The 23,428-nt window shown below is 47.6% G+C and overlaps 1 protein-coding gene across 4 annotated transcripts in view; it reads left to right on the top strand.

Annotated features, from left to right (window-relative positions):
* The first annotated feature begins 5,858 nt into the window (after positions 1 to 5,858).
* Positions 5,859 to 23,428, top strand: part of RCSD1 (RCSD domain containing 1) — a 67,460-nt gene continuing 49,890 nt past the window's right edge. For all 4 annotated transcript variants that reach the window (XR_014015112.1, XR_014015113.1, XM_081225037.1 and 1 more), the window contains exon 1: positions 5,859 to 6,037. Coding sequence is in view for 2 of the 4 variants with exons in the window: in XM_081225037.1 (XP_081081163.1) it covers positions 6,032 to 6,037 (6 nt within the window). In the remaining 2 variants the exon portion in view is untranslated. The remainder of the gene's footprint in view (positions 6,038 to 23,428) is intronic.

The raw sequence follows: 23,428 nt of genomic DNA on the forward strand, positions 1-23,428 counted from the left end.
GATGCTTTTAGCTATAACAAAAGATCATACTCAAATGGCTTAACTTTGAAATAAAGAAATTTATTGCTTCACATAACAAGAATTCCAGGGGATAGTCCCTCCGGAGTTGGTCAATTCAGTGCCTCGACAAAATCATTTGGTCAACAAAGCCATTGGTTCCTTGTTTAATGAATATTTATTGAATGACTATTTGTGTCCAGCCTTGATTTAGGTACATGGGATATACACTGACAAAAAAAGAAACAAAAATCTCTGTCCTCATGGAGTTTATGTCCTGAATCTTCCCAGCTTTGTCTCATGGTAGCACAATATTTGCTGTAGTTCCAGGCATTACATCAGGTAGTACAACACCTTATATTTACACAGCATCTCTTCATATGTGTTTCTTTAGCAGAAAGGATAAAGATTTCCCCTTTTATCTCATTGGCCAAAATTTCCTCACATATTTCGCTCTAAACCAGTTTCTGGCAAGAGGAATGTTATTTCCATAATTGGCTTAGACTATTCAAGATTTACCTCTTTACTGAAGCTTAAAAATAAACTGACACACCAGGCCCCACTCTGTGTTCACCTACAGGAAGTGGGCGGGTCAGGCATAGCTATTTTTTCAAAGCTCCCTGGGTCATTCTAATCTACATCCAGAGTTGAAGCTGGTGCTCAGATGCTCTGCATGATACACTTTAGGGTTGAGAAGGTTTGGGTTTCCTTGTAGATCTGTATAATTTCATTCCTGAACTTGGGCTATGCCTCAGAAGGAGAAGGCTGCAATCTGTTGAGGCCTCCAGACCGTCCCCTTTGGTTTTTTTGTCAACACTGTTCTTTGGCTTCCCCCAGCCTCACCCCAGGAAATCCCTAGTTGGCCCTTCTCAGCCGTAGACTCCCAACCCCTTTCTCAGTGTATAGCCAGCCTTCCTTCAGTCCAATTTGGTTTGGTTCTTGTGTTTTCTTCCCTTTTTTTTTAAACATTAAATCTCTCCTCAAAACTTTATCCAAAACTTTAAATCTCTCCTCAAAACTTTAAATATCCATGTGTTTGCTTCAACCACTGAAACATCACAAAGATATTTGTACAAAAAAGATTTGAATAATCTTCCCCTTCCTGTCTCCATCCACTATCATTCCAGAAGACTAGGCTCTCTCTGTTCTCCCAATATCTATCTATCTATCTATCTATCTATCCATCTATCCATCCATCCATCTATCTATCCATCTATCATCTATCACCAGTGTCAACAGGCCCCTGGCCCATCCTATGGATCTCTCGGGGGGATGGAGGGGAGGAAGAGATGATGAAGGGACTGGGTAGGGAGTTAGTCTGGAAAAAAAAGAAATGGGAGGGCTCAATTCTTATCCCCACCACCTTTTTTCTTAATTTTCTAGTTTGAAATAATTTTTTATTTTATTTTATTTATGTATTTTTGACTGTGTTGGGTCTTCATTGCTGTGCGGGCTTTCTCTAGTTGCGGCGAGTGGGGGCTACTCTTCGTTGCGGTGCGCAGGCTTCTCATTGTGGTGGCTTCTCTTGTTGCGGAGCACAGGCTCTAGGTGCACAGGCTTCAGTAGTTGTGGCACGAGGACTCAGTAGTTGTGGCACGTGGGCTTCAGTAGTTGTGGCTCGTGGGCTCTAGAGCGCAGGCTCAGTAGTTGTGGCGCACGGGCTTAGTTGCTCTGCGGCATGTGGGATCTTCCCAGACCAGGGCCCGAACCCATGTCCCCTGTATTGGCAGGTGGATTCTTAACCACTGCACCACCAGGGAAGCCCTGAGATAATTTTAAGCTTTGAAAAAATTGTAAGATTAGTACAAAAGAACTCCCATACATCCTTCACCCAGAATTTCTTACAGTTTTGCCAATTCTAATAAATTCAGCTTTATTGAGATATAGTTGACAAAATTGTAAGATACTTAAAGTATACATTGTGATGATATGTGTATATAGAATAATTCCTTTAACATACTTTATAGTCAAAGGAGCCAACCTAGAAGCACATGGTCAACCCAACTGTCATGTGGTTCTAGTCTCCTTTAACCTAGAACCGTTCCCCAGCCTTCCCTTGACCTTCTTGACATTGGCACTTTTGGAAATCACAGACCAGTCACTTTGAGGAATGTCTTTCTATTAGACTTGTCCAGTGTTTCTTCATGATTACATTCAGGTTATGCACCTTGGGCCAGAATATCACAGAAATGATGGTGTGTTCTTCTTATTGCATCCCATTAGGTAGCATGTGATGTCAATTTGTCCCATCACTGGTGGTGTTTATTTTGACCACTAAGGCTAACAGACAAAAAAAAAAAAAAAAAGACTTCCTTATGAGGTCGCCAACCCGTGCTGGCTGCCTGCTCCACACTTCAACATCCTCCCTGTGGCCCAACTGTTACCCTGCTACCTTCCTCCTCAATTTACCTTTCATATGCTACCATCTTCCCCTGAGAAACCCTCCACTGCCATTCCTTGAACACATAAAAGCACTCAAGCCTTGGTGCTTTCACTTTAGTATATTCAACTCTGTTCCCCACTGACAGTCACTTGTAGCAGAATGAGTTGTTTTATTTTATTTTTGCCACATTCCCAGGACTTAGGGCTGAAGTATATATGTTTGTTTGTTTGTTTGTTTTTGCGGTACACGGGCCTCTCACTATTGTGGCCTCTCCCGTTGCGGAGCACAGCCTCCGGACGCGCAGGCTCAGCGGCCATGGCTCACGGGCCCAGCCGCTCTGCGGCATGTGGGATCTTCCCAAACCGGGGCACGAACCCGTGTCCCCTGCATCGGCAGGCGGGCTCTCAACCACTGCGCCACCAGGGAAGCCCTGAAGTATATATGTTTTAAAGTTAATATTTATAGCCATGAATGAACATCTGCTTCTTGCTCTGAATTTTCAAAATGGACAATCAGCAGCACAGTGTGGCCACTTACTAAGAAATGACTGATTGGAGCTCTTTGCAAGTCTGCCTAAAAACTTAGTTACTGCTTAACTTGTACCCGTCCACGATCTTTTCTCCCACGGGGTCTTTTCTCCCACTGAAGACCCATCTATGGAAAAAGCCTCTGCCTTTGGTTTAAAAGCAAAGATCCTACTAACTTGCTTCATTCATTCATCCACTCATTCATTCACCAAATATTTATTTGGTGGTATTTATTTGATGGTAATATGGGCTTCCCTGCCCAAGCTGCTCTGAGGTTTCTTGTTCCTCATTCTGCACTGGCCTTTATTTACTGCTTGGCTGCTTCAGACTACCAGGGTGTGTGAAGTGGGGAGAGTAAAGGAAGTGGGTCCTTGTGAGCCAACCAGTCCCTTACAGAGGGAGGGGGACCACCCCCTCAGAGCCACTTTCCCTTCCCCTTGGGTTGTCAGCTTCTCCCAGCACACAGAGCAGCAAATCAGAATCCCAGATAGCCCAGCAAAAACAGGGTGTTTACCAGATGGGTTATTTCCATTCTGGCTTCTGGGGACCTTCAGGAGGGGTGGGAGGGGAGTATATGGGGAGCACAGTCCCCATACCTACTCAGGGCTGCTGAGACTGAGCTCTGGGCCTCTCCCACCTTTCCACTCCTTCCTCTCATGAAGGTCTCTGCCTAGGGCCCAAATAACTAGGGAGCAGCATCCCACCCTGAACGTTCTGAGACCCAGGAGCATGATGGAGGCCGAGCTTATTTGTGTTGTGGGTCATGGGTTCTTACATGGCTGAGGGAAGGCCTAAGCAGGGCGTGGGCTACAGCTGCAAGTCACCTTGAGTAACTGTGGTGCTATCTAAGTCTAACGGTTTATTTCGGGTAGGCACTTCCGCCATCCTGTTTGTGAAGCAGAAACCTGTGCTGGGACAGCCCCGTTCTGAGCAGAAAGGAGGACTAGATGGAGGCAGAAAGGAAAAGGCCCCATGCGTCAGAGTTAGAAGATATGGGAAGAGACTATGCTCCCATCACCAACTCAGTCCTGCACCTTTAAAAAGAAGAAAAGGGGAAAAAATCACAAGCACGAGTATGCATTGCAAGGTACCAAGAAACTTCCTTTCTTGCTGCCAACTCTGCCCTAGTGCCCTCACCTCTGTAGCTGTGTGGCTGGAATGGGAAGGGACTCACCATTAGTTCCTGGGAGTGGAGGCCCCATTCACTGGGGCTTAGAATGCCTGGCAATAAAAGAAATATTGGGTCCGTATTCATTTGAGCGTGTACATGAGGCTAAGCATTATAAAAGTAGCTACTGTTTTCAGAGTGCCTACCAAACTGTGTAGGTGAGGCAAATGAGAATCAGAGTGGGTAAGCGACTTGTCTCAGAAAACATAGCTAGAGAGGAGAAGAGCTGGAATTCGACCTTCAATCTATTTCTGAAATCAAGGGTCTTATCTTTACGCTCAGCTGAGTTAAGTGAACTAGAAAACACTTCGGCATTAGGGCTGTTAGTGTTTTAGAAAGACAAGCCTTAGAAGATTCTACAGGGAAGAGGTCATGTTTCTAAGGCTGGTACCCAAAGAAGCAATCTAAGTGCCCGAAAGTCTGCAGGTCGTGCTGGGAAAAGGAGCAGAATCAGGGCAGTTCTTTGCAGTGTGAGCAAACTCTCAGCTGGTTTCTTTGATCAGTTTCTCCATATATCTTTCTTCACAGTACTGGCCATCACCTGGCCCACTGTCCCTTTCCCAGGGTGAGTTGGGTCAGGGTTTGGGGTAGGGGTGGGGACGCAAGAACACTGCAGAAAGACCCAGACGCATCCCTGCCAGACAATGCCCTTCACACTCACAGGTCCCTGAAGGCATTCCCCCTCTGCTTCTCTGCGAGCAGTGGCGGTGGGGGGGGGGGTCCAGAAGGGGCACCTAGAGCTGATGACCAGTGTACGAACTGGTAGCAGAGAGAGAAGCTGCTCCAGATTCCAGTTCCCCTGTCCCTCCCATGCAGCTTTGTTTTCTTCAGCCTCTTTGCTGCCCAGAGAGCTGGGATGGCCCTGGGGGAGGATTGCTATGTTGGGCCTATGGGAATCGGAAGTTCAGGATCTTGTCCTTTGCGCTCTTTCTTAGAGTACACTTAGGAACAGCAAAAGGGCCCTAAGGCAACGAGAAGCTTATGGGGGCTGAAATTCCACAAAATCGAACGCTTCAATCATTCGGGGAGAGAGAAAATAGACTGCTACAGGAAGCTTGGAAAACTTTGCTTGGATTGCTTGTTTTTCCGCCTCCTCCTCCTCTTCCTGATACACAGATGAGAGATGGATAGATTGAGAGTGGTTTCCTGAGAATCTGAGGCTGCGAGGTGGAGAGGAAAAGAGATGACAGAGGGGAAGGCGGTCGACGCCGTCCAACACTGAACATTGAATGCACTGTCTGAACAGCCCCTCTTGGGGAGGGGAGGGGGGCGGGGGGCAGTGCGAGAACAAAGTGTCAATCAGGGAGGCTTCTCACTCTCCGCCCAGGAACGGCAGGAAAACCAGGTATACGCTGTGAGCGCAATTTTTCTTTAAATGAGGAAAGACAGAGGGTAGGAATGTACATAAAAGAAGTAAATAGAAAAGACGGGAGATAAAAAGAATGAAAGAACGACTCTAACCTCTAGAGCAAGAAAATGAAAGGAGGCATGTTAAAGGAGGAAGAGGTGAAGAAGGACTGACACCGAGGCAAAGACCAGAGTCTTGGAGAAACTAAGAGAGAAAGAGGGGCCAGGCGGCTGTCCCATCCCCATGTTTGGGCAGATTAATGGAGTCGTGGCTCCCTCGCTTGCGTCCTGCCCCGGGAGGGGACAGTATCTGTTTAGATTTGTGTCTAAATTTAAACCCTGATCGCCGGCCTCCTTGCTCCTCCCTCCCCCTCCCCCTCCCTCCCCCTCCCTCCCCCTCCCTCCCCCTCCTCCTTCCTCGTTCTCTAGCGCAGGGCGCGGGCGGCCCGGGCAGTCCCGCAGCCAGCGAGCCGGGCGCGCAGCCGCCCACTTGCGCTGTGCCCGCCGCAGCCGAACCCGGCCCCCGCGGGAGCCGAACGGAGAGCGGGGATCGCGAGCCCCGGCCAGAGCGAGCGCGCGCGGCCGCCGCCGAGTGGGCACCTGGAGGACATGGAGGTAAAGGAGGCGGTGGCGCACGGGCGGGGCGGCGAGCGGGGCCGGGATCCGAGCGGCGAGCTGGGAGCACCGGGCTCATTGCTGCCGCCCCGGGAGCACGGCGAATGCCCGCCGCTCCCACGCCTCCTGGCCAACTCCGGAGGCTCGCCCCTGGTCCTACCTAGGGGACCCCTCTGAGCAGGCAGGGGGTCAGCGGGGGAAGACCTCAGGGAGAGGGGAGGGGCCTTCTAGAGATACAGGTATTTTGCTTAGGGACTTAAGTGCTTCAGAAAAAAAAAAGTGTTGTAAACTTTGTAAATGGGCAAACGTGTGAGCAGAAACTCTCAAGAAAGCAGAAGCCGCTGGATCTGAAGATGTGGGTATTGAAAGAGAAACAGAACTGTTAACGTGAGGCACTTTTGTTGGCCAGTCCGTTGGCTTCCCTTTTCGATGAACATTGGACTTTTTGGAGTCCGGTTGCCCTCTTGCTTCTCAAGTCCCGCTTCTGTCTGTCACATCTTCTTTCAGAACCTTCTGAAAAGCTCCCCTCGTGGGCAAATGGCACTCCTTCTGATCAGACTTCAGACTCCCCTGTATGTTCCCTGTGTGCAGGGAGTGTGCTGGCCACATAGCCAGGGTGAAGCCCACCACTGCCCGGCCTGGGATCTTCCTGGGACCGCTCCAGTGGGATCCAGGAACCACCCTCCAGTGGAGGAGTGGCCGGGTGTATTCCCCTCCTCCCTGCCTTCTCCACATCCTGAGGCTTCCCCAGATTTTCCCCTTGAAACTCAGTCCCGACATTTAGCCGTAAGCCAGTCTTAGCCAGACTTGGACTTGCTTTTGAAAAGAAGAAAAGAGAAGGTGTGAATGTTGCCTAGCTTTCAGGGTGATTCCCACCCTTTTCAAAAGCTGAACTGCTGCTCCCAAGGCTGTGGTCAGCACTCTCAAGATTCACAGTCAGTTCTGCTAGCTCTTCCCCGCTCCTGGCTCTACACCAGAGCTCAGGTTGGCTCTTCTAAGCGAACCTCACGGCTTGGCCTACAAAGCGCTGTGACTTCTCTGTGAGGGCAATAGCTCTGTCCTGGGCAGTTGCATTTAGGCATCCAGCTCTACCAGTTGTCTTCAGGGATCACCCTCAGGGAGGCCTTATAAAGTGCAGGGGACTGTGGGATCCACCAGAGGCTGAGATGGACCTTCTGGAAACATCTGTAAACTGGCGAAACTTCATGCAGATTAGGGCTGGGAAAGGGTGGGAGGGAAGCCCAGCAGTGGGTGTTCACAAGTCTACTCAAAGATAGCCCAGAGCGATAAGATCCTCTGGCTGGCTACAGCTTCAGGGCAGAGGAGGGAGATGGCCCCGGGATGCCCACAGGCTGAGTGAAGTTTCCTGAAGAAGTTGCTTTAGGAGTGGGTTTCCTCTTCTGAAGGTACAGGGTGCCTCAGGCCCCCAGCTAGAGGTACAGTGCGATTTAGGACCTGTCTCATCTCTTGCAGAAATGGATGGAAGATGAGAGCAAAGATTTAGGCTTAAAAGCAGGTTGCTTACTGCTTGAGGGCCAAATGCAAGTTTGAACTTTGTTCTCGGAAGACACAAGGGACTTCTTCCTAAGGTACTTTTTTCTCCCTCAGTTGAGGAAGGAACAGTGTGTGGCAGAGGCCCTGAAACTGTCGCTTAAGCAACTTCCTGTGTTTGGGGGGTGGTGAAAAGAGAAGGTCCTCCAGTGTACAAACCAAGACATGTAGCCATTGATGGGGGATTCTACCAAGATGGGGGCATTGCTTGGCCAGCCAGGAAGCCTGTCAGTTCGCGCTGAGTCTGTACAGGGCATGGATTTGCTGGTTGGCAGTGACTGCTTTTGAAGTTCTTTTGTCAAAATGCCTGGAAAAAGAACTGCAACTGCTAGCACTGGTAAAGGAAGTAAAGAGGAAACCAAGAGGCTGGAGAAGTGACGTTTCTCAGCCAGGATGTAAACTTTTCATGGTGGGACATGATATGCAGGAGTGGGATTTGGGAATTCCTGAAAAATCTCAGAGTAAAACCCTCTTTTGAGAGGTGAAACCCACTTTTGAGACATGCAGGGACCACTATATTTGGTGAGAAACTGAGTTATATTACTTCCCAGTACTAGGAATTTAAACCAGGCCAACAAGAGTTACTCAGCACTCGTTCTCTAGAGCCCGCTTGCCTACTGGAAGTCTTTGGGAAATCTTTTCTTTTTTTAAGTTACTTTACTGCTATCAACATCAATCATTATTTCAGCCCTCTTTAAGCCCTCTGCAATAAACAAGATAAAGATGCCTTTTAAAAGTTCACAATCCAATAGGGAAAATGAGACTTACCATTATATCTTGTCATGTATATAATTTTCAAATGCTTAAGTGCCAAAGGTATGGCAGTTGCAGACCAAAAGTTCCACAGTATTTCAGTGTTTCTATTAAGTCTCAAAAGAAGTCATAAAAGAAAGGTAGGTGGTGAGGAGGAGAAGGCATAAGGAATGGGTGCCCGGAGAACATGCCAGCTTTGTGTAGGAAAGCAGGCCAGTTGGCTGGAGAGGAAAGTGGGGAAGCAGAGAGAGAAAAAAATGAAAGTAATAAGATAAAAACCACAGGGCCTCTGAGTATAGTGGATGCTGGCCAAGTGGGTGAGTGGGAGCTGGAATTCAAGCCATCTGGAAGAAAGGGTTACTTTTTCTTTGTAAAAAGTCTCCTTGCCTAGCTGTGCCCCAAAGGGGGGCCTTTTTCTAATTTAGACAGAGGCCAGCTGCAGCCCTCAAAGGCCAGATAGTGAATGGCCCTGGATTCTGCTCCATGGACAGTAGGAAACTGAGTGGTGTTGAGTAAGATGGCGGCCACCATGTAGCAGGGATGATATGGCAGAAACACCAATGCATAGAGTGAGCAAGGAAACCAGACTCAGGAGCTTCTCTGAGAGTCCAGGCATATTCTGACTTTGAGAGCAAGAATGGAAAAGATAGAAGAGTAAAGGCCATGTGTTATAAGAGAAACCAGAAATGACTTCTGTGTTTGAGCTTGCCAGGGTGCCCAGATGAGTAGAGTTCTCTAAGATGCCAAGGAGAATGGCAGTATTGTTTTTATGCCTCTATAAGCCTTTTGTAGGCAAGGACTGTCTTATTGATCTTTAGGTCTCCAGAGGTTTGCACAGTGCCTAGATAATCATATAATTTCTCGAGAAGAACTTGCTTGATAAATGAATTGACAGAAACAGGGAACTCTTCCCCTCTCAGCCTGCAGCTCCAATATCTCTACCTTGGGAACCTTCACAGATGCCCTCAGAGTCTACAGCACTCTCGGCACTTTTTTCAAACTGAATTAGAGTACCAGGCAGAACTGTAACTGTCTGCTTACCTGGCTCTCTCCCTGGAAAATTCCTTGAGGACTGGGGCCATATCTTATAAATCTAGGGCTTGATGGCACTCAAATGCTTGTTGAATGAGTAAATAAACGGTTGAAGATGGGAGAAAGATCAGATTTTTTTTTAAAATACAAGGTTTAGATATGTTAGTTTTGATTGTTCTAAGCAGGAATGTCCAGCACTCCATGAGAAGTACAGACCTCTTATGATGAAAATATGATTCTTCTCTAGAAGAGATAATAGGTGAAGTTACTCTGGATAGGAACCCAGAAGGGAGAAATGTATAATAAAGAAAGAGCTGGAGACTTCAGACATCAAAATTAAACTAACATTCTTAGTTGCTTAAATATAAATTGTAGGCAGTACCAAATAGCCTGAGAGTTCTTGAAAAAGTTTAATTAAGACACAGACCTACTAGAGAATGGACTTGAGGATATGGGGAGGGGGAAGGGTAAGCTGTGACAAAGTGAGAGAGTGGCATAGACATATATACACTACCAAACATAAAATAGATAGCTAGTGGGAAGCAGCCATATAGCATAGGGAGATCAGCTCGGTGGTTTGTGACCACCTAGAGGGCTGGGATAGGGAGGGTGGGAGGGAGGGAGATGCAAGAGGGAAGAGATATGGGAACATATGTATATGTATAACTGATTCACTTTGTTATAAAGCAGAAGCTAACACACCATTGTAAAACAATTATACTCCAATAAAGATGTTAAAAAGAGTTTAATTTTCCACTGAACAAGTAATGAATTTCTAATTTAGATGAAGACAGTTAAGGAGCCCTTTTCCTTAAGGTAACTCCAAGTCCTTTCCAGATACTATTTGTCATTCATCCATTTGTTCAGTGTTTATTGAGCATTTATTATGTACTAGATCTTGTGCAGTAAATGTTAATTAAATATTGGGCTATCATGTCTTTTCATCCTCACAGACTATCAGTATTACTGATGATGGGTCTGTGTGTATGTGTACATGCTGGTACATATAATGTGTTCATTTGGTAACCTACTTTTTCAATGATATATTTTTACTTCTTAAATTTTTTTTTTTCTTTTTGGCTGCGCCAGGAAGCTCAGAGTCCTAACCACTGGACCGCCAGGGAATTCCCATACTTCATTAAATATCTTCTACCACAGTTTCACTAACAGCCTTTGCTGGTTCTGGACCCAGCCTGTCACTGAGCCATATGTTGGCTGCTGGCTGGAGCCTATGGGTCATAATTAGGGATTGCTTGGCCTCTGGGAGCTGGAGCTTGGCTGGTGGACTTGCAGGCCTGGCCAAGTACCCCGCACATTCCTGTCTGGCTCCCACTCTGTGGGACCCTCAAAGTACCACCGGCTTCCACTTAACAGGCACTTGCATTCACTGGACCGCAATGACAGGGGGAAGCTCGGGTAGGCAGACTGGAAGGGCCCAGGCGCTATCGCAGGAGGGGGTGAGCATGCATTCCTGGAGCGGAGTCAGGTTTCAGAGCCCGATCCGCAGCGTGGCTCCTCGCAGCCAGGCGAGCCAGAGTCTGGCGAGCGCGGTTCCGTGGGAAATCTGAACACTGGCGGCTCAGCAGCCCGGTAATCTTATCAGGGCCTCAAGAGAACGTTTCGGTTCCAGGGAAATCTGAAGGCAGATCTGCCTTCCTAAAGTAATAGTTTTGGGTTTGCAGAGTCAGCTTGACCACCTCTACTCAACTCATAAGAATCTGAACATCTCAGAGCTCTGGGTGGAAGGAAACGATCTCTAACTGCTATACTGTAAAGGAGAAAACAAGACGCAGAGACTGAGGCTGCCTGGGGATTTAGGCACCACTGGACCTTTGGAAAGCCAACAGCTTGCAATTTTTCTCTCACCTGGGGAGGAGTAGTTCAGCCTAAACCTTAAGAGGTAGAATGGTCAGTTTCATCACAAAATCAATATCCACCTCATGTTTGGCCTTCAGAGAGTTATGTAGAAGTTTTTAATCTCTCTCTGCAGAAGAAGATACAATGAAACTGCTAATACAGTACTAAGGCTTGGTCACCAGCATCAGTATTATTGCTCCAGGGCCCTACAGGAGCTCATCTCCCCAGTGGATCTACCTGAGTCACGCCAGGGGGGACACTGCCCTCATACCGTGGTCTTTTGGGGAGTGAGCTCCCCATCTTTTTCCTTTTGGGTTTCCTGAATATCTATCTCCTGGGCATTGTGGGAAATGACTGCTGAGCCGCCGAGGCTCACCTGTAAAGTCTCACTTGCATGGGTCAAATCTTATCTTGAGGAAAGGGGCTCCAGCCTCTGCAATTGCAAGCTCTGGCGCCTCCATAGGAAAGGTGAGATGGGCATTCAGGGCCTTTACACCTGTAAGAGATCCTCCTGAGATGCCATCAGAGCCCATCCTTAATGGAGAGTGTTGTGGACCCCAGGCTGGAAGCACTGAGAAGTTCCAGACCTTGGAACTGGACGTTCTCTCCACCCAAGATGTCCCCAGCCCTTCATTTTGAACCTGCTTGTAACCATATCAGGGCCACCTTCTTGGCCTTGGGGTAGCAATCACAACTCTCTCCTAAACTGGATCTTCCATAATTGATTGATAGCAAGTCATAGGACACCACACACTAGCTCTTTTAATTAGGTCCAACAGATATGCGTTGAGGCCGTACTGCCTGGCAGGCAGTGGAGATACTTGGCAGGCAGTGGAAATTAGAAGATGAATGTTTCACCCTGCTGGTCTCTGAAGAGCTCAGGTCTAAGAAGGGGGGCAACCACCTACAGGCGTGTGGAGAACAGGAGTTTGAGTTCATGTGGACAGAGGAGAGGTGTCCTACCCAGCCTGGGGTTCAGGGGGCTTCCTGTGAGAGATGTTTCTTTTTTTTTTTTTTTTTAATTTATTTTTGGCCGCATTGGGTCTTCGTTACTAAGTGCGATCTTTCTCTCGTTGCGGCGAACGGGGCTACTCTTTGTTGCGGTGCGCGGACTTCTCACTGCGGTGGCCCCTCCCGCTGCGGAGCACGGGCTCCAGGCCTGCGGGCTCAGTAGTTGTGGCTCGTGGGCTCTAGAGCACAGGCTCAGTAGTTGTGGTGCATGGGCCCAGCCGCTCCGCGGCATGCGTGATCTTCCCAGACCAGGGCCCAAACCCGTGCCCCCTGCACTGACAGGTGGACTCCCAACCACTGCACCACCAGGAAAGCCCTGAGAGATGTTTCTAAGTGGAGTCTGTAGAGATGCGTAGGAGTTGATCAAGTGCAGAAATTTGGGAAGAGCCTTCCAGTCAGAGAGAATGACGAGCAAAGCACTGATGCTAGCAACAGCATGGTATGAGTTACGAGTGGTTTGTTTCTGGAGGATAAAGCAAGATAAAGGTATTTGAAGTTGGGGGACTAGATGAGGGATAAGAGAAATATAAGTTGCAGTTCCTGCCATAAAAGGAGCTCTCTTCTGTTTGGGGAAACAAGATATACACATATGACACAACAGAAAAAAATACAAGATTGTATCTTGGTAAGCTCTCAGGTGTGTGGGAGCTCAAAGTCAGCTTCTCTAATGGAAGCTAGAGAGAACTTGCTTCCTGTGCTGGGGATTCCCCCTACAAGTGTGGCTCTCCCCAGGCCCCCTGGCAGCCCTGGTGGTGCACAGCTAACAGGGAATCTCAACCCAGTGATTAGCACACTAGGCCTGGGACCTGCACTTAAAAGCTTTTGCTGAGGATATCTAATTTGAAATAGGCTCCAGGCCCCAAGGGAATGCCTTTGGTTACCACCCCTCCCAAGGCCCTCTTGCCTTCTCTGACAGAAAGAGGCCTCTGGGAATAAACCACATTCACACAAAAAATCTCCTCTTTCAATTCACACCTCCACCTGCAGCCCCACTCATTCCTTCCCCTGTGATCACACATCCTGGGCATGCTCCAAGAAGCCAGCATTTCTCCTTTTTGTCCAAAGGCACAACAGGGACAAGCTGAGGTGGGCCCAGGAACAGCAGCCAACCACGTGCATCAGCCTGGGCTGGGCCCAGCAAAACAGTGCGACAGAAACGAGAAGCTGAGCCTTCTGGCTTGCTATTACACAACCCAAGCACCCACGCCAGAGGTCACAGAGAATTTATCTCTCTCAACATGCCGTAGAGGGCTTCCAGCTTCCTTGGGGCCTCCCTGCTAGACCCTTACCCTCCATAGTTCATTCGAAGCACATGAGCCAGATGGACAATTCTCCCACCTTGATGGGGCCACGCACCCGCCCCCCCGCCACCTGCCTCCATCTCTGAAATACATTTCCAGGCTTCAGGCTCCTGGCTTGTCTTGCTTTCGAGATATGTTTTGATGGATAATGGGAAATCCATTTCTGAGCATCCATGCTGATGTCAGTGTGGGAGAAACCTAAAGCCTGCTGCATGGTAATCACTACCACTTGTTGAATGCCTACTTATATACAGAAGTTTTGCATAAGTTTATCTTTTTAATCCACATAAAGTCCTATTCCATCTGTTTTCTCTTTTTTTTAAGGGTTTTTTTTTTAACTTATTTGATTTATTTGATTTTTGGCTGCATTGGGTCTTCGTTGCTGCGCGCGGGCTTTCTCTAGTTGTGGCGAGCTCTTCATTGCGGTGCGCAGGCTTCTCAATGCGGTGGCTTCTCTTGTTGCGTAGCACGGGCTCTAGGAGCACAGGCTTCAATAGTTGTGGCATGCAGGCTCAGTAGTTGTGGCACATGGGCTTAGCTGCTCCGCGGCATGCGGGATCTTCCTGGACGAGGGCTTGAACCCGTGTCCCCTGCATTGGCAGGCAGATTCTTAACCACTGCACCACCAGGGAAGCCCCTTTATCATTGTTTTAAGCAACAAGTGCCAAGAGATCCGGAGCTAAGTCTGGGAGGGCCCCACCCCACCAGGGGCAGTACTACACCCTGTCCTACTAGCCTTCCTTTCTGTGATGCCCTCAAGGGGTCTCTCTGGAGGAGTCCTTGGCCCCTGCTGCCTAGTCATGCCTGAATCCCCTCACAAAAGCCTGAATTGAAGTACTTGGGAGGAGAGGAACAAGGATGATTCCAAGCCCTTGTGGAAATGCATGGGAGACTCAGAGGGATCCCAGTGCTCCAGGCTACTGTAGACTGAATGCCAAAGTGCTGCCTAGATGGGCATCTAAAACCAGTGGAGTTGGCAGATGCATGAGTTTGGTAGGACTGTCATAACACATGACCACAAATGAGGTCACAGAAATCTATTCTCTCACAGTTCTGGAGGCCAGATATCTGAAATCAAGGTGTCACAGGAGACCCTAGGGGAGAATCCATTCCACACCTCCTATAGCTCCTGGTGGTTGCAGCTTTCTTGGCTTGTCGCCACTCTGGTCTTTGCCTCTTGTTCACTTCACCTGCTCTGTGAGTCTCTCATAGGGACATGCTTCATTGGATTTAGGACCCACACTGCTAAGCCAGGATGATTTCAGGATGAAGAGCTACTTAAGATTATCTGGGATCAGGACTTCCCTGCTGGTCCAGTGGTTAAAACTCCACCTTCCAATGCAGGGTGTGCGGGTTCAATCCCTGGCCAGGGAACTAAAATCCCACATGCCTTGGGGTGTGAACAAAAATTTTAAAAAAGAAGATTATCTTGGATCATCTCCACCCTCAGAGAAGATTGTGCCTAGCAAAATTATAGAATTAGGGCTTCACTGGTGGCGCAGTGGTTGAGAGTCCGCCTGCCGATGCAGGGGACACGGGTTTGTGCCCCGGTCTGGGAAGATCCCACATGCCGCGGAGCAGCTGGGCCCGTGAGCCTGCGCGTCCGGAGCCTGTGCTCCGCAACGGGAGAGGCCACAATAGTGAGAGGCCCATGTACCGCAAAAAAAAAAAAAAAAAAAAAAAAAAAAAATTACTAAAGAAAAAAGGGTCCTGGTGGAATCTTAGAAGACTTCACAGAGCAGATGATCTTTGAGTTGGTCTGGAAGTAAGACTTGTGTCTTTCAGGCTGACAAAGGTGTGAAGGCTGAGGAAGAAAGCATTTATATGTGCCACTCCAGGCTCACTCACTTGAGACTTAACACAATTCTCATGGTAGGAGATGTTCTTCCTCATTAAAACGAAAGCTGCTTTGCAAGCACAAAAAAATGTTTTTAGTGATTTCAGTTATTTTTCATGCTTTGAGGTGTGATAAGGAGGGGCAGGTAGGTTTGAAAGGGAAGTCAGAGGGTGAATAGAATATATGCCCCATTTCTATAGGTAAAAATTTCAATGAAATAGACATAAGCCATTAGGTGCAGCTGTTTAAAATGTTTCTCAAATAGCTTAGCCCCAGAACAGCCAATACCCTAGACCATGCCATCAAGAGAGACGGCTTGCAGGCATCCTTTTTGATTTGGAAATGCTTCCCCGTAGTGAATAGGGAATCTATGCCTTTTTCTACATGTAGTTATATAACACTCGGAATTGCCTTCTTTTCCCCTATAAGCCCTGCCCTTGGTGCCTAAGGAAGGGGTTAGTGAAAGTCAGCCTGTGAATAACATGGACATTAGGCAATGGAATTTGAAGGAAATGGAAACACCAGGCTGCCTTCTGCCCTCTGTCCTTTTTAGGTTTCCTTTTTGGTTGATTGCATCTGGGATAGGCCAAGGATGTTTCTGTGTAGAGAGATAAACCATGAGACCTGAGTTTCAGGTCCAGAGTCAGTGACTAGCCTTAGGGTTCTTGTTGGTCCCTCCATCTGTAAAACTGGTACCTGCTTTCCCTACCTTATAGGGCTATTTTGAAAAGGAAGTAAGATCATGCATCATAAATAAGATACTTTTTAAAAAATTTATTTATTTTATTTATTATTTACTATTTTGGGTTGCATTGGGTCTTTGTTGCTGTGCGCGAGCTTTCTCTAGTTGCTGCGAGCGAGGGCTACTCTTCATTGCGGTGTGCAGGCTTCTCATTGCCGTGGCTTCTCTTGTTGTGTAGCACGGGCTCTGGGTGCATGGGCTTCAGTAGTTGTGGCACACAGGCTCAGTAGTTGTGGCTCGCAGGCTCTAGAGTGCACGCTCAATAGTTGTGGCACACGGTCTTAGTTGCTCCATGGCATGTGGGATGTTCCTGGACCAGGGCTCAAACTGTGTCCCCTGCATTGTCAGGTGGGTTCTTAACCACTGCACCACGAGGGAAGCCCAATATACTTTTATAAAGTACTTTATGAAAGTACCTTAGAAAGGTAAAATATCCCATAAAGTCATGGTGGTATGAGTATTAATATCTATTAAATGGATATTGTGCAAAATTGTAACAACCCTGAGTGTGTCTTCTGTAAGAAAGCTCTAGTGTTCTGTTTGCCTAATAGAAGGTGGCAGAGGGAGTACAAAGAAGGTGATGTTGGAGAATATGAGCAAAGCTAAGGCATCCATTATGGACCAAAAAGGACACACAAAAGAGACTTTGATTTATGCAGTGGTGATAAGGAAAATACTTTACAATTCTGCTATGCTTTTTTGTCAAAGCACTTTCCCATATCTCTTAATTTAAAGCTCTGGTATTGTTGGCTCTGGTATGCTACAATGAACATAGTACAGTTGAACTTTGAACAACATGGATTTGAACTGCATGGGTCCACTTACACTTGGATTTCTTTCTCTAAGTGCATCGTACTATAGTCCTACATGATCCACGGTTGGTTGAACCCATGAGTTCAGAACTTTGGATACAGAGGGTTGACTATAAAGTTATACATGGATTTTCACAGATTATTGACTTTGGGGGAAGGAGGGGGTTTCTAACCCTCTCATTTTTCAAGGGTCAACTGTATGTATCAACAAACCCTTTTGAATGAACACAGGAATGCTTCATATTGCTTCATATTGCTTCAAGGCAGCACAATGTAGGGGTTAAGAGTACAGATCCAGGAGCCAGACAGCTGGATTTGAATCCTGACTTTGCCAGCTACTAGCTTGTGGCCTCTCTGTGCCTTGGTTTTCCCATCTGTAAAAATGGAAATAATAATAGTACCTACATTATTGAATTGTTGTGAGGCTTAAATGAATTAATACCAATGTACCTCAGTATCTACAGGGGATTGGTTCCAGGACCCCACCCCCCCTCAGCTTTTGTGGATGCTCAAGTCCTTACATAAAATGGCATGGTGTTTACATGTAACCTACACACATTCTCCCATATACTTTAAATCATCTCTAGATTACTTATAATACCCAGTACATTGTAAATGCTGTGTAAATAGTTGCTGACCCATGGCAAATTCAAGTTTTGCTTTTTAGAACTTTCTGAAAATTTTTTTCTGAATATTTTTGACTCACAGTGGTTGAATCTAAGGATACAGAACCTATGGATACAAAGGGCCAACTGTATTTGTGTAAAGTGTTTAGAACAGTGCCTGGCGCATATTTGATGCGATATGATTGTTGAATAAATGAAGTTTTTATAGTCATTTAAAAGAGAATGGCCTCTTTTGCTTTTGGTGCAGCTTTGACTGGGACCCAGGATGGGCTGAAGTTCTCCCCCGGCCTGAGAGTGTTGGGTGGAGGGGTGGTTAGTGCCCGCTGCGTGCTGACCCCTGCTGGTGGAGCTCTCTGGACTTTTGTATGCGGTTGGTCCTCGGAGGCAGTGCTGGAACAGTACCCACATAAGTCCAGAGTAGAACCAAGGAAGCAGCCCTGGGGGAGCCTTAGGCATGGAACAGCAAATCCAAGCTTCAGGCTCACAGGGCATCCAGGGCCTGCCAGAAGAAGGGAGTATTATTGGCTCAATAAATGCATTTCAAAGAAAGGGAGACAGCAAGTGTATTCTGTGGTTCACCCTTGTAGAGCGGGTGAAATGAGGAGGTAGGAAAAGGGAAGAACACAGTCCAACTGAAGTATGGCATCCCTTCCTCTTTCTCCTTCTTGCTTACGTTGGTCACCCCTTCCCTGAGCTGTCCTCACCTTTCACACCTGCATGGGAGTCCCCTGCTGGGGAGCTGAACAGGGTGGGATTCTGTGATTGCAAAGGCAGCTGCAGGGATTGGAGACTGAGAAGTTAACCATTCAGAGCCCTTCTCAGCTGACATCAGTCTCAGCGTGACATCAATCCCGAGCTTCCTGCTGTGCTGAAGGAATTAAGTGCCTTCATATGACAGCAAGGGTTTTCTGGTTTCTCAAATAGTCAGGGTAGCTCAACCTGCTCTGAATTCATCCTGCCAAAATAATTACTTGCAGTAAGTAATGCAAGTAAGGGGTTTTGGTAAGATGGATAATTCCTAGCGAAGCTTCACTGCACTTTTTTTAAAAAATAAATTTATTTATTTTATTTTTGGCTGTGTTGAGTCTTCGTTGCTGCACACAGGCGTTCTCTAGTTGCAGAGAGCGGGGGCTCTTTGTTGCGGTGCACAGGCTTCTCAGTACAGTGGCTTCTCTTGTTGCAGAGCACGGGCTCTAGGCTCATGGGCTTCATTAGTTGTGGTGCACGAGGACTTAGTTGCTCTGCGGCATGTGGGATCTTCCCAGACCAGGGCTCGAACCCATGTCCCCTGCATTGGCAGGCAGATTCTCAACCACTGCGCCACCAGGGAAGCCCAGCTTCACTACACTTTGCATCCCAGGTCCTTCCCAAGGGAAGTCCCCAACGGCAGGCCACCAGGCTCTCTTGTTGGCCCTGGCTTGTTAAACACTTTTGTTAATGACTTGGATGAAAAATAGAAACCAGATGACCCACAGCTGGGATAGTTAATATGATAGATGACATATTCAAGTTCAAAATGATTTATATAGGATGGTATGCCGGGGCCAAAACCAACATAACAAAATTAAACAGGGATGAACGTCAAGTCCTCTGCTTAGCTTTGGAATGTCAGGCACCAGCGTAGGACAGACCTGGCTTGGAAATACACACTCATTTGTTCAGTCAATTCCACATATATTTATCGGGCCCACTGTGTGAAAGGTGCTGTCTGGATCCTCAGAGGGAGTCAGATATAAAAGGATCTCAATAAGCTGAAGGTTTAGTAGCGGTGCAGGGAAGTGATAACGATGCATCTCCAAATAAATACAGGGTGCCGGGTATGAAGTGTCATGTAAGTGACAAGACCACAGGGCTGGGGGTCTTTCTCAGAGACAGATCATACTCAGCTGGTGCAACTGGAGAAAGCTTCATGGGAGAAGGTGGGTTCACAGTGGGCACTGAAAACCAGGAGTTTTTTTCTAAGCAGGTAGCTATAGTGAAGGGCAAAGAAGTAACAGTAGGGGGCAGCTAAGTGATAAATTGGGGGAGTGGGGAGCTATGAGTACCCTCAGTGACCGAGTGTGGGCATGTGTGCACACGTGTGCGTGAGTGAAACTGCCGAAGAGAGAGGATAGAACTACACTGTGCACAGACCAGAAGGACAGTGTTGATAACGTGGGCTTTCTTCAGTGGGTACTGAGGGTCTTTGAAAAGGGGGGCTTCCGGGATCCAAGGAGCTCTGGAGGCCCGTTCACCTGGCCCCAGTGTGCAGGATGAGTAGGTGGGAGACTCTAGAGGCTGGAATACCAGTTGAGAGGCTAAAGCACCAACGAGAGAGGGCCTTGAGATCGGAAAGGCAATGAAACTGTGGAATAAACTGAGGCAAGGACTCGCAGTTTTTGGCATTTGGTGGGAGGCTGCCGTGGGTGTTAGGGTTAGAGAGAAAGTGATCAGCGTGACTGCATTTTCAGTCCGGGAGCAAGGAGAAGGATTGGGCTGGCTTGGGTGGCAGAGAGGCTGCATTTCGGTTGAGGCCTTGACAGGACATTCAGAATTGGAAATTCAAAACTGGAGCTTGGAAGGGCATTGGGCTGAGATGGGTTCAGCAGTCATCTGCACAGAAGTGGTCTCTGCAGCCCGAGCAGTGAGAGGCCACTGTAAAGCAAGGAGCAGGCCAAGGACAATGCTGTGGGCATCCCTCACATTTGAGGAACACCAGGACGACTAAAGTTAGTGAAGGAGCAGTTTATGTGCAGAGGGCTGGGAGTTTTAGCTGACCACAAGCTTCCCGTAACCTAACCCTTTTCTTTAAAAAAAAAAAAAAAAGGTTCAGTCTCAGGCTTTGTCTCTGTATCCCACAAGTGTAGGACTTAAAGTTTTTCATCCTGCCCAGATGACCTCTCCAGGACTCTCTGTGTGATCACATCTCCTTTCCCCTAACCCTCTCTCAACTACAGGAATGGAGGCCTCAAGGGAATGGGCCTCAGTACTTCTAGACTGTCACCTGAGGCTGGGATGTGGCAGCCGAGGTTCAGAGAAGAGAGGGAGAGGGGACAGAATTATTTGTCCATTAGGCAAAGGTCTTTGAAGTGCTTTTAGTGGCAATCAGGTCGTGGGTCCCACATCAGATTAATTTATAGATGCACAGCCACACACTGGGAAGGTCTGAATGAGGCATGTTCTTGTTATTATTTTTAAAACAATGATAAAACCACAACCAACAAAAAAATCCTTTTTTGAAAATCCTAGGACTTGGTGTTCAGGGGTTTCCCTTTAGTTTTTTTTTTTTTTTTTGCATTACGTGGGCCTCTCACTGTTGTGGCCTCTCCCGTTGCAGAGCACAGGCTCCGGACGCTCAGGCTCAGAGGCCATGGCTCACGGGCCTAGCTGCTCCGTGGCATGTGGGATCTTCCCAGACCGGGGCACGAACCCGTGTCCCCTGCATTGACAGGCGGACTCTCAACCACTGCGCCACCAGGGAAGCACCCCCCCCTTTAGTTTTAAAATATTACTTTATTATTAAGCTAATGTTAAACATTTTAAGGTAAAATTGTTAGAATTATCATCCTAACACAGCTATTTTTTTTCTTTTTCTTGCTCCCTTCTGATCCTCCATTTTACCCCCTTTATCATTTAAAAAAAAACTGAGAGAAAAAGACAATACTAAATATAACGACTATGTCTTTATTATTTTTAGCCATATATGTAATTCTTACAAAATTATAATGTGTCTATACAATTCTGTACTGTATCTTTTCACCTAATGCTATTTCCAAGACAATATCCTTGTTCCAGAGTCACATTTTCACTTAAAATGTCTGCATGATATTCTATTACACAAATATAACATCATTTAATCATTTTTCTATTTGGGGCATTTGCTTCCCTTTTCTCCTTATTGTAAATAGCATAGCTATAAACAGTACATGTATCTTTTTTCCTTCTCTTGAATTGTTTCTTTGGAAGCAATTCCCAGGAGTGGAATTATTAGGCCAAAGGACATGGTTCTTGGTAAATGTTGCCAAATTAGCCCTGGGCTGCCTTCCTTCTGCAAAGGCTCACTGTACCTGGTACACGAATTGCAGACTTAGCAAGGTGTGCCAGCAAGAGAACGTGAGGTGAGAGCGCCCTGTGGAGGCTGGTTCAGCACAGAGCCCCATCTTCCCACTGTACTCCTGTGGGTCCCCCATCCTGCCAACAGGGAGGGGGAGGGGAGGGCAGGAAAGGGGTGTGGACACCCTGGGAAATGAAGCAACCATCTGGACTTCCTGCTGGAGCAGCTGCAGATAGGGGAAAATTATGTACCAGCGAGATGGGGGCAGGGCAGAGTGAGCCTGGGGTCACCCAGAACCTCACCCACCATCAAGGATGGAAGCAGAATAGCCTGCTTGGGCTGGCCTCTAGGAAGCAACAACGACTCGCTCCTAGGAAATCCCTTGCTGTGGTGGGCAAGAGTGGTCTGGGTTAGGGAGGAGAAGCAATCACCCACTCACTCCCTCACTTCATAAAGATTTCAGGAGTGCCCACTGTGTAAGGTTCCCTGCTGAGAATTCTGGACACAAAAGGGAATACAACTGGGATCCTGCCCTTGGAGAGCCTGCGGTCTAGTAAGGGAATCAGAAGGATAACAGGTGATTATAATAGTTTGGTCAAGTATGCTGATAAATCTGTGCTCAGGACACAGATTTGGGTGTGACCTGGGGGCAGGAAAGACTTCCCAAAGGAGGAAGGTTGAGGAGGGGCTGGAGAGAGGAGAGCATTGAAAGTACAGTTGGATTTAGTGGGTAGGCCATGCTTTGCTTGACTCCCTAGAACTTGACCTCGGAAGCTCCAGGATTTCCACACAGAGGCCTCTGGAGACACAGTCCTGTTGCACAGGGAGCGCTTACGGGGCTAGCCTTGAAGCTGAACCTGTAGGGCAGGCACACTTCTTAACTTAAACTGGATATGTATTTGGCGTGGCTGCTGAGATTACAGGGAATGTTCAAGCTCTCAAAAGCCACCTCTTTGTGTTGCCACTTGTTTTATTCCCCAAGCTATGGGGGACGGGGGTTAGGTGATCAGATATTTTTATTTGGTTTTCGTTTTTTTTCTTTTTTTTGGGGGGGGGGTGGTGATCAGATTTACATTTTAGAAAGTTCACTGTGGCTGTGGTCCCCAGAGAATGGATTGGAGAGAGACCTTTAGGGGGCTGTTCAGTCGCCTGGACTAACGACCAGGCAAGGTGGGCTTCGGAAAGGACTGAGGGCAGAGGCGGAGAGAGGAGATTGAGCAGGGACCCTTCCTCACAGGCCGAGAACTTTCTACCTAAGCCCTAGCTGAGGACTAAAAAAAGAGGCAGCACGGTTCCCAGGGGCCTGTGCGCTGATGGGGATGCCAAGGTGTGGCCATAGCATTAAAAGGGCATCAGATGTGGGCCTGGGTTTCTTGTGTCTATAATGAAGAGCAGCTCACCTGTGCCTCCTGGGCACCTGTGCAGGTACATTGTGTATGCGTGTGGTGGAGGAGAACCAGGTGAGTGTTACAGTCTAGCTGGAAGAAGCCAGGCATGGTGGTGCAGGAGTTCAGGGCTGTGGACCAAATTCCATTGCTGTGGAAATTGCTGTGTGGTCTTGAATCAATGGCCCAAGATTTGGGGCTCTCACCAGGCTGATAATTCTGTCCCTGCCTGGCTTACTGGGGGGATTAAGTGAGTTAATGTGTTCATCGCCAAGGACCTGGAAGAGGTATAAAGGACTGGACAGATGCAAGGCGTTGTCACCTCTGTGTTTTGGAAAACATAGGGAAATATCTGGAAATAACTTGGTGCCTCAAAGAGAAACAGGCACTCTGGAGTGTGTGGGGCGGGGTAGGGGTGAGAGATCTGCGGGGCGTGCACTCCCCTTGGGCC

Source organism: Mesoplodon bidens, assembly GCF_964165515.1.
Source record: "Mesoplodon bidens genome assembly, chromosome: 2".
NCBI classification, from domain to species: Eukaryota; Metazoa; Chordata; class Mammalia; order Artiodactyla; family Ziphiidae; genus Mesoplodon; species Mesoplodon bidens.